Here is an 11,507-nt window from a genome sequence, read left to right as displayed (position 1 = left end):
GGAAAATTTTAAAAGAATCTGACACTCTTTAACTGACCAGAAAGCAAAGATCAAATGAGTTCATTGACCAATTCATTTCTTCCTTTGTTACTAGGAAGCCAACATTGATTGCCTTATATTCTGACCTCTTCTCTTTGATAGGTCGCAACTTGGAATGTATTTGACTCAATTGCAGTGTGCCAAATTCTATGCTATTCTATAAATTCTATGCTCATTATGTCTTGTGCTTTCCTCTGCATCATAGTTACATTCATGTTCACTAGTTTGTGTCACTTATATTAATATATTCTAAGTTCCACGAAGACCGTGCTGTCTTTTTCAGCTTTGTGATTAGTTAAATAATTCTTGTTTAATATCCAAGCAGGTGTTTCCTAGAGAACAGTGAACTTAATAGTAAAGGTAGAAGAAATACGTGTAAGACATGCTAAAGTAGAGCTTAAACAATGGATATAAACGTTAACTGCTAGAAAACAACTGAAGCAGATAAAACAAACTGTGTAGCTGTCCCACATGCATTGTTAATTTAGGGACTCAGAGACAGAGTTGTAAATATAAAAAGACTCTATAAATTTTGGCCATAGTCACAAATCAAAGAACAATTTATGTGTCCACAGTGCATTGGTGGGTCATGCATTGGTCTTTTGTTAAATTTGTATCAAAATTTAACAAAAAAGAAAAAAATGCCATAAAAATAAACGTAGTTTACAAATAAGGGAAATTGATATATATATAATGAGATACATAATGCAAATTTATACTTTATATTACATATTGAAATTTTTCTGCCTTGTAATTGTGAAAAATTCAAGAAAAGGTTGTACCACGCTCAAGGGTATTTAACAAAATGTCATAAGGACTTTTATCACCCATCAGTTTTGTAAGATGGAGATCGGAATCCTAAATACAGAATTATGTGCATTCTAGTTGGCTTACGAGGATGCATTTTAGAGCAAGGTTAAATGCTGAGAGTCCTAATTTTCAAAACATGTTGATTCTGTTTTTGAAGGCTGTGGTCAGTTTCCCATACTTTTAGAAATACAGCCATCATTATTCAACCTCTAATTACATATTCATAGATGAAAGGGAAAAATGGATTCAGGTCTGGACATGTCAAACACAAATTGAATTTTAAAATTTACATTCTAAACAAGTTAAATAATGTTCTCTACACCACCTGCAGTCCCTTGAGCCCAATACTTTAACTTAGATCAATCCTAAGTCACCTTTAGAATAAATTTATCTTGGCGATATCCGTTCTTATTCTTATTACTTAAGATGAGGAGAATTGTGATATGGTACTGTAAAAAAAAGGTGTTAATACTAGTGAGATGAAAGACACTACTATTTTAAAGGACCTATTACATCTGCTTTCTCTATCGTTTAAATTTAGATTTTTAAAAATATATTTTCTTAAAATCACCCTTCAATTTTTTAATGTCTCTAAGGAAACCACTCCTTTGTTTTGTTAAATACTGAAATAGCACTTCTAACGATGGGATATTCCATAGGGAGCTCGAAGGAGTCAAGAAAATGTTGTTTATACAAGTTTGATACTAATTTTTGTTTTCTAAGGAGAAATCTGATTTGTGCCTCATGGTCTTTGATTACGTTTAACTCTTCAAAAGCCCAGTTGAGTATGAGAAAGCATTTTTTGACTCAAATCATGAAGAGTTGGTATTAACTTAAATAATTTTAAGGGGCATATTGCATGCATATAGTTCATAGAATAATTACTTAGGAGTTCATTATAGTTCACTGGGAATGTACATCAATGTATTCATGTTGTAACATCATAGCATTGTTTCTAGTCATACAAATTACTCACTCCCCATTACTGGAAGAATTTGAACAGTCTCTTTCAGCATGAAAGTTTAACTTTTTTTGTCTTTCGTGGTAGAGAATTCTGGTGATAAAAAGAAAGAAAATGAGCATCCTGTCGATTTTAAATTGGCAAGGGGAAATTTTCAAGTGGATGTGACACTACTCAGAGTGCTTGGAGCTCCCTTTGTTAAGAACAGGCAATCATAATTAAGAACAACAGAGATGCTGTTTGAACCTAAATAAAAATTACAGAGAGCCCTTTTGAGTTAACACCTGCAACAACAGAATGTATGAAAGAACTTGTTTTTATAGCCCGGTTAACCTGTCACTGGGAATTACTGTCATTTTTCCTGTGTTCATTAGGGTCAGTAAACAACAGAGCTAGCCAATATCATTTTTGTTGTATTCAAATTCAATGTGAAATATTAGATAACATTATAAAGCAAAGGCTCTAGCTACTGCATTCCAAGGCTTGAATCCTTTGGGATTTTGTGAATAGGACATTGGTAAATTTCATATTTTTTATACCTATACTATTAAAACGAATGTCTTTTTGAGTTATTCTCTTATGCAAAGTTTTAAAGAGATGCTGTCTCAGCAACAATTTCTTCTGTTGCCTAATTTAATAGAGAAGAATGTCTGACTCTTCTTTTTGTGGAAACCAGAAAGTTGTGATTCTTTATAACAGTGTAATCCATCTGGCAGTAGGAAGAACTCTTCCTTTTCTTCCAAAAATTGTCCTGGGATCTCAAAATCAGTGGGTTGCCTCTTTTGTTAACTCCAGTGCAGCAGCATCAAGTTATTTTCAGTATTTCTAATACTCCTAAAGGCTTTCTTTCTATTCATCACTGGCATCTGTGGAGCTATTTGATCTTTAAGAAAAGTACCAAAGGTATTTTCCTTCTTTACCCTTTTCAATAATTCTGTCTGCTCCTCTCATCAGAAGTGGTTTATTTTGGTAACAATTTGGCTAAGACCCATTGGCATGGTGTCAATCACTTCCTAGAGAACTATGTCTTTCTTATTTATTACCATATTCGAAACATCTAGGCTAGGCATGGCATGTGGAATACCCAAGAAATATTTATTAAGCCAATTAACATAGTTATTCCTTGTTTTCCTTTTGTTCCACCTGTTCTTGGGACATTGTTGGTGCTTAATAAACGCTTGCTGCTCAATAAACATATATGTGGTTGCTTCAAATATTTTATATGACTATAAAATTTATATTTCCTAGAATAAGACAAAAACATCTCTGAAATTTCCTTTTGCATATAAACAGCAAACAAATTATACACAATCACATTTGTGAACAGAGGCCCTCCACAGCCCAGATGATATTGAGTCATTGCCCACAAACTAAACATGAGATCTTCAAAAATCAAACTCCAGTTTTTAAAGGATGTTAATTGCAAGGAGACACATGTAGGCATGAAGATATAGAAGATATAAAATAACAACAAAACTTGTAAAAATTGGTCTCTCATTCGTGTATTTAACAACCTAATTCACAAGCTCTAATGTTCCAGCCAAACAGATGTACTGAGTTTATCTCTATAATGGACCATACTGCTTTTGCACAGTTGGATTCCCTGAGCTATTTTTCCAGAATGCTTCGAAGTTACAGATTTTTTAAAAAATCCAGGATTAGTAAACAACTCACATATATTTAACATTTTTCTGCTTTTAGCTGTCCCTGAAATCTTTTTCGGAAATCTATCTGATAACACATGAAATGCCTCTTTATCCTTTTTCAATCTGGTTTAGCGGCTCAATAATTCTGAAATACCAGCTGTATTTCCTCTTAAAAGACTACATTTTTATTGGAAATTATCACTAATTCCAACTCCATTTCCTATACATGGACACTGTCATTGATTGATTCTCTTTTTCATAGGGTTTATGAAACTTTTCTTGATTTATTTTTAATCAGAGCATAAAGATGCTGTCAGTCTCTTTTAATGAATTCACCTTTTCATTGTTAGCAAGTGGAAGCATAGCAGCTTTTCAAAGATGAAGTAGTTAATCATACACAATTCAGCATTATCTATCATTATGAATTTGTAGTAATGCACAATCAACCTGCGCACTGTGCAATTCATTTAAGGGAGCAGCTGGGATAGAAAGGTGTTTAACGTATTTATAACTTTTCATATCTGTTACGTGTTTGTAGAACTGGAAAAGCATACTAACCATACTGATAATTCTATTTAATTTTTTTTCTTGGGTGTGCTTCAAAACTTATTGAAATTTGGTCACTTGGAGGAATAATATAGAAAGCCAATCCATAAACATGTCAACATCCTCCCTAAAGCTCAATCAAAAGGAGACCTTATTTATAAATTTCTCCTGTTAGCTTCTTACAAAATACACTCAGTACAGACATAACAAATGGCTTCTTCTTTGGTTTACTGGGTTTTAGGTCATTGGGGGACAATTTTGGTGATGTTTTTATTTTGGATGGTAATCTAATAAACACAATACTGCAGTTAACTTCATTTTTGATTTAGTTAAGTATTTATCATTAATTTATTCATTTAGTTGATCAGTATGCATTTTTTAAACACCTAATATGCACAAGACACTGAACTACAGGCAAAGACATTATAAAGATAAATAGTATACTGGCTTGAATTCAAAGGACTCAGGTGGAGATACATTAAAAAAAAGGCAATTACACTATGGTTGATAAGTACTATGATAAATATGTCTTGAGGAGTATAACAGATGGTTTCCAATCCCAGCAAAGACTTCTTGAAAGAAGTGAGATAAAAGCATGAATTAGTAGATGAATAGGAACTTGCCATATGAAGGCAGATAGAGAGTAGGAGTAGAGATTAACCAAGTTGGTAAAAAGGCATTTCAGAAATTGGAAAGAGAAGAAGAAAAGGTGGAGAGGCAATAAACAGGTTTGTCTTGTGTTCAGGGTCAAAAAGTAGTTTGGGGTAACTGGACAATTAAATGTTAGGCATGAGTAGTAACAGCTGAGAACCAAGAGCACTGAACAGGAACCAGGTGGTGGGATATTGTTCATCCTCTGAAGAACTCACACTTTTAAACTGTGGGCATTAGAGAGACAAGGAAATATTTTGAGAATGGTGATTATGTGGTTGACTTTCCATGACATTGATAACTTGGATGTATATGCAAGTATGTGGATCCGTATATTTGCAGGGAAGAAAATTGGAAGAAAAAGGACCTGCTAAGACATTCCTATTGTTCAGGTGAGAAATGAAGTAGGCACAATCTAGGTATGACAGAACTTGATTATGGTTGGATAAAGCATGAGAAAGATCAAAAAATCAAAGGTATTTTCAAAGTTTCTAATGTGAGTATGGGGGGCTGGTGATACATCAGCTAAATAGAGAATATGAGAGACTAAGAATATTTGAAGTATAAAATGAATTCAATTTTTGGCATGTTGGAATTTGTGGTATCTCTGATATATTCAGAGAGTGGTCTAGTGAACAGTTGGATATACAAATCTGAAATTCAAGGATAGATGATGTACATTTGGGACTCATCAACATACTGGTGGTTGTTGAAACCATGCACAGCAAAATTGAATGAAATGAGAAGTACAATGAAAACAGATTAATTACATCTAGCAATAGCACCTTCTATTTCTGGTCAATGCTCATATCTGTCAACATCCTTGTCATCTTTCTTCATTTATGGACAACACTGGCACATGGCTCATTTTCCTCCTCTCCAGTAAAGGCTGACCGTCATTACAGATGGTTCATCTAACCCTCTAATCTCAGTTCCTTGATCATCTTTGATGTCCTTCGCCAACTCTTAGCTTCAGGAATTCACATCCACACACCTATAGCTTGTCCTCCACTGTTACGTTTCAAAACAATTAGGCTTAGGTCTATTTTATGAATATAGATTTCTAATTCGCTCACACTGATGTTTCCACTGTTGTTTGTTAACCTGAGACTTCTAATATTCCCTCCTCTTACTACTATGTTACTTTCTACTCTTACACTCTACCATATTCTCATTATTGGTCCTTCTATCTTTTAATTGTTCTATGTACCTCAGGATCTACCATTTCAATCATTATCTTGCCAATAATCTAAAATCATCTGCCTTATTATCCTTTTTTACATGGGTTTAACAATCTGCCACTGAGTCCAATTGGGTTTGTTTTATTTATTTAGTAAACATGTGACATTTATATAAGTTACTATATCTAAGAACATCACAATTTTTAACCATTTTAATTCTCCTAAAAACCATGGAGATAGGCACATGCAGGATGTTTCCTGCAAGAGAAACTCACACCATTATACAAGTTTATGATCCCCAACCTGGAACACAAAATTTTTCCCTTTTGGGGGTGCTCTCTCTGGAAAAATCAACCACCATGCTGTGAGAAAGGTTAAACTCCCGTGGGGCAAGAATATTTCGAGAGGCCAGCATGAAGAAAAACAAAGCTTACCAGCCCACACAGCATCGACCACCAGACATGTGAATTAAGGGAACAAGCCTTCAGATGATTGTAGCCTCTAGTCTAGCCTCTGAACTATCTAGCTGAAACCTCAGGCATCGTGGAGCAAAGACATGCCTTTTTTGCTTCAATAACAAGTTTATTGCTAAATCCAGCAAATATCTTTCAAGCCTTAATTTTACTTGATTCTTTGAGATGTTTAACACTGTTGACCAAATCCTTCATCTTTAAATATTGTCTTAATTATGTATGTATATCACTACATCCTCTGATTTTTACTTGCACCTTTATAGTCATTCCTTATCAGTCTCCAATGAGAGTTCCTCTGCCCTTTCCTTTCCTTAAGGCCCTGTCCTAGGCCTTGTTTGAGCGAGTGGTCCTCAATCATGAGTACCCAGTTGAGAACAACTACTGTGGGTGACCTTATTCACTTCCATGGCTTCAAGAGTTCCTAAATGCCAATATCTCCTAAATATATATTTAGTCCAGATGTTTCTTCTGTGCTTCTGACAAATGTAACAAAGTACTAAGCAAACATTATAAATACTGACTTGGATGTTTCACAGATACTTCAAACTCAACATACACCGGAATGAATGTATCATCATTCCTATCATATCTTCTCTTTCTGTTTTCTTATTTCACTACATGAGATCAACATCTGACAGACATAATTTCCTAATCCAGAAATCTAGGATAAAACATTGTATCCTTTTTCTCCTTGGGTACTGTAGACCCCTACACCACGATATAGTTAATCAAATTTACTGGTTCATCAATACCCTTCTCTTGACTCCCAGTGCCACCTTATTTTTGTACCAGCCACATCAACTGTTTTTCTCCCTTGTTATGAAAGTCTCGCTTTTCACACTGCCTTTTTTCAATCTATCCTCCACACTATAACCAGAATATTTCTATAGTAAAAAATTGAACACATCTGTTCCTGTTTAATACCTTTAAATAGCTGATCATTTCCCCAAAGATCAGTTCAAACTCTTGAAAATAACAAATATATCTTCACCTCATCTTTACCAGCTCTCCTCTATATAGACTATTCTAATTTCTCTCTTATTTCTTGGTCTGAAATTCTATCCTAGCCATTTATGTTTCGTTTTCTCCATTCCTCTTCTTCGATAAGCTCTTTACATAGTTAATTCTGTCTCTGTTTATGTCGTACTAATTCTAAAATACTTCTTTGCCACAGCAGATATATTGAGCTTTCCTACCTCTTTGATATCCTAACAGTCTATGCTTACCTCTACTGCAGAACTTTAATACCACCCCTATTAAACAAAGTAATTCTTTGTTTACATGTTTTTGTCTCATTAGACTTGTGGCTCAACGGTGGCAAAGGCTTGCTCACTGTTGTATATTCACTGCTTAACAAAGTTCTAAAATAAACAATGCAGATTAAACAGGTACTGAATTAATTAATGATTAATGAATGAACTAAAAGTGCCTGTGACAAATATCAATAACATTTAATCATAGTCGAAATCCTTGATATGGAAAGAGGGAAAAGCACGCTTTACAAAGGTTTCAGGGACAGATTAGAAGTGAAGCAGTGAGATAAAGAATCTAGACAAACCTTTGATTAGTTAAATTAGAATAGAAAAAATGAAGTTTAATGGAAGGTCCAACAGCAAGTGGGAATAAAAAGTAAGATGCTATTGAGAATTGTAAATATTAAGACAAAACTATCGCATCTCCATTGTAACACATATCTTTCCTGTTCAACACATGTACTGAGCTTGCAAGAGACTATTAATTTCCTTACTATTTCATTCTCTAGGATGGCAGTCTCAAATAAGGAGTGTAATAAATATTATTCTATTCTGAAACAGTGAGAGCCAAAAAATTAATCACACAAGTTTAAAGAGTAGGGCAGACTGGATATTGAATAACAAAGCAAAGCCATTCTTTAGAGTATAATGAAATTATAAGTTAAATCATTGATAAAGATTATACTAAAATCAAAGATAAAACATAAAATCTCTTATCAGAGTTTTAAATTAACCAGTGTCTTTTCAATGTCAGTGAATATTTTTAATACATGAAATAATGTCTTTGAACAAAGAACAAATCCTAACATCTCTTATGTCCATAAATAATTAAATAGTACCTTCTCTGGTAGTAAGTAGTTTCATCCCAGTAAGGCTATTTCTCAGAAAGTCAAGGTTTGGGGAGGAAAATTTGATCTTAAGATTTCTTGTGAACTTTACCTTTGACATTCACTTTTGCCTTTGTTGCTGAAATTGGACTTACATCAAAAGACAATGAACCATTATTGCTGGAAACCTGTTGTGTTTGAGATCCACTAGGAGAGAACAGGAAATGTTCTTTTCTGAGCATTGCTGTGAGGACTCTTAGAACACTTATTGATGTCAGATACAGAACCCTCTTAAATGAATGCATGACATTTGAAACATCACATTCCTTTTTTCTTTAATACTAGAATGCACTTTTACTTCTTACCTTGCTGTACGAAAGATCCATACACAAACCACATGGAGTTATAGAGAGTAGTAGACGTCATTGATCCCATTTGTAACCGTGGGGGGTTAAGCCAGTTCAAGAGGTAGACCAGTAGACCCACCAGAAGGACTGTGCCAGCAATGCAAGCCCAGAGGGAGAGATCAAACGGTGCAAGACAGGCAAACATATCCACTGTCTTTTCAGCCCGTCGAAGTAATACCCCCACTGAGTAGTCCATGTAACGTGTCGTAAAGTCCACCACATTCTCACGATCTGGAGTGATGGTTAATGCAGAAATCCCTATGTCGGCTCTCTGAAAAATTGAAAGAGAAAGGAGTACATTAACAGTGTGAAAAACAATTTCATTTGTGGCACTTCAGCTTGCCTTGAGGGAAAAAAACAGATGCCTCAGGCAATATCTTAAGTCTTTTTATATAAACTGGAAAACACTGCAAAGACTTCTTGCAGAAGAGCTATGTGTGAACTTTGCATTTCTTACTGCAAATCTTGCCCCAGCAGAGTCAGACAAATTGCCTTGTTCATATTATCAGTGCATGTAAAATCAGTTAAGAATATTTCAGACACAGATAATACAGGAAGAAAATTGTCTTTTTTCCTTGGGTTAGTTTATCAAAGCCATCATTAGCACAGTAGTACAGGAAAATTTTATACTAAAGAATTCTTTCTGGGAAAATGTTCCAAAGATATTCAATATGTTTTTAACGGGTAAATTTTTAGGTTGGTTATTTAAAAACTTTAACATGGCATTTTGCCCTTGGTTTAAATTTCTCTGCATCGAAATTTATATTATTGGGCTCTAAATATACTAGTGTTTGTTAGAGCTTTTACTTCACTAAGTTATAATGTCATATGCCAGATGTCTCTACCATGATTGCATTATATAAATTTCAGAAACATTGTAATGAACAATCAAAGATTAAAGAGACAGAATTCTTCCTGGAGTAGTAATCCCTTTTTCCAGTGTGTATTGCACTATATTCCCAGTGATAGCACTTACAACTATGGCATATGCTATTTTACTTATTTAAAACACATAACAGAATTGCAGTACAAATGACTTCACATTTAAATTCTGTGATATAATAATATCTAATATGCTATTTTACTTATTTAAAACACATAACAGAATTGCAGTACAAATGACTTCACATTTAAATTATCTGATATAATAATATCTAATATTGATGTACATTTAGGTTGTTTCCAGTATTTTGCTTTAACAAACAACATGATGACTCACTAAATATTTGAGTGTCTCTTATGCCAGGCTCTATTATATGTGCTATTTATACAAGGAGGTATAACGTCATTGACAACAAGTTCATTGCTCTTCGGCTTTTTAAATTCCTATTTAGGAGAGAGAAAAAATACAAATTCCTACAAATAAATGAAAATATAATTTCAAATAGTAATGTAGCTATAACAACAATGTGATAATGACTAGAGAGGGGAAGAAGTGCTAATTTAGATTGGTTAGTTAGAGAAAGCCTCACAGTAGAAGTAATGTTTGCATTAATATTGATGACAAGAACAACCAACCATGTAGATCTTGTGCAGACTCAGGAAAGTACAAGTGCAAAAATTGCAAGGCTGGGATAAACTCCCTATTCAGGTTTCCTATTGCAGAGGTTCTGAATTTTTCTACAGTCTATGCCTAGAAATGGAATTGCTGGGTCATATGGAAAGGACTTGTACAATTTTCAAGATCCTTTTATATTGTTTTCTAAAATGGTGTTTCCAAATTACATGCCTACCCTGAGGTCCTCATTTCGCCACATTTTACACAACACATATTTAAAATTTTTGTCAATAGGATGTGAAACGTTATTTCAGTGTTATATAAATTTACATTTTACTAATTTTTCTACAGTTTGAACACCTTTTATTTTTGGTAGGTGAGAAAGAGTCATAAAAGTTCTCTCTTCTATAAACTGTCTTTTGATTTTCTTTGCTCATTTCCAATTGGCTTGTCTTATTATTCAGGAGGCATTTGTTTTTTAAATACAGTTTATTGAGATATATTTATATATACTAAAATTCACCTGTTTTAGGCATACAGTTGAATAAGTTTTGACAAATATACACCTATTTAACAAACACCACAACCAAGATATAAAATGTTTCCCTTATGCCGAAACATTTCTTGTATCTATTTGCAATCGATCATGCCTCTCCTCTCTTCCATCCCAGTCTCTGGAAACCACTGATAATTTTGTTTCTCTAGAGACTTTCATCATTTTCCCTTGGGCCCTGACAATCTTCCAATAAAACCTTTGCCACCATTTCCTCTTGATTGACAAATGCCCTCAAGGGTTTGACCTACCTCTATGGGTTTTCTTTTCTTGGGTTTTGGACTAATCCTAGATCCAGCTGGCTTTCTGCTAGGTTTGGCTAATGGGAGGCTAAAGCCCCACTTGGGTAGCACCTCCTTTATGGCTCTAGTTCTCACTGAGCTCCAGTAACACTTTTTAATATTTAGGCAGGCAGTTGATAGCTCTTTCTTAGTTTTTACATTCTGCTTGCACAGAGTCTCAAAATCAATGACAAGCAAGAGCTCAGGGTCTTCTTGGTTCTTGTTTGAGCATGCTCATGTCCATGTACATGACTGTGGCCTTTTAGAATCCCAGGAATATGTTAGAGATTTTCAAAATGCCTGTGGAAATCTCATTCACCTGATTTCCCTTTTCAGCTTTACAGTTAGTCTATTGTTTGCCCCAATAGCTATTGACACCTC

At 34.3% G+C, this 11,507-nt stretch overlaps 1 protein-coding gene across 1 annotated transcript in view; it reads right to left on the bottom strand.

Annotated features, from left to right (window-relative positions):
* Positions 1 to 11,507, bottom strand: part of GRID2 (glutamate receptor, ionotropic, delta 2) — a 1,246,697-nt gene that overhangs the window by 279,672 nt on the left and 955,518 nt on the right. Inside the window, exon 11 of the mRNA XM_012647158.1 lies at positions 8,753 to 9,065. Within this exon, the coding sequence (XP_012502612.1) occupies positions 8,753 to 9,065 (313 nt within the window). The remainder of the gene's footprint in view (positions 1 to 8,752; positions 9,066 to 11,507) is intronic.

The sequence above is a fragment of the Propithecus coquereli genome, unplaced genomic scaffold, assembly GCF_000956105.1.
Source record: "Propithecus coquereli isolate 6110/MARCELLA unplaced genomic scaffold, Pcoq_1.0 Scaffold26, whole genome shotgun sequence".
Taxonomy (NCBI): Eukaryota; Metazoa; Chordata; class Mammalia; order Primates; family Indriidae; genus Propithecus; species Propithecus coquereli.
Note: the sequence above shows the minus strand (reverse complement) of the source record. Positions and strands in the feature narration are given on the sequence as shown.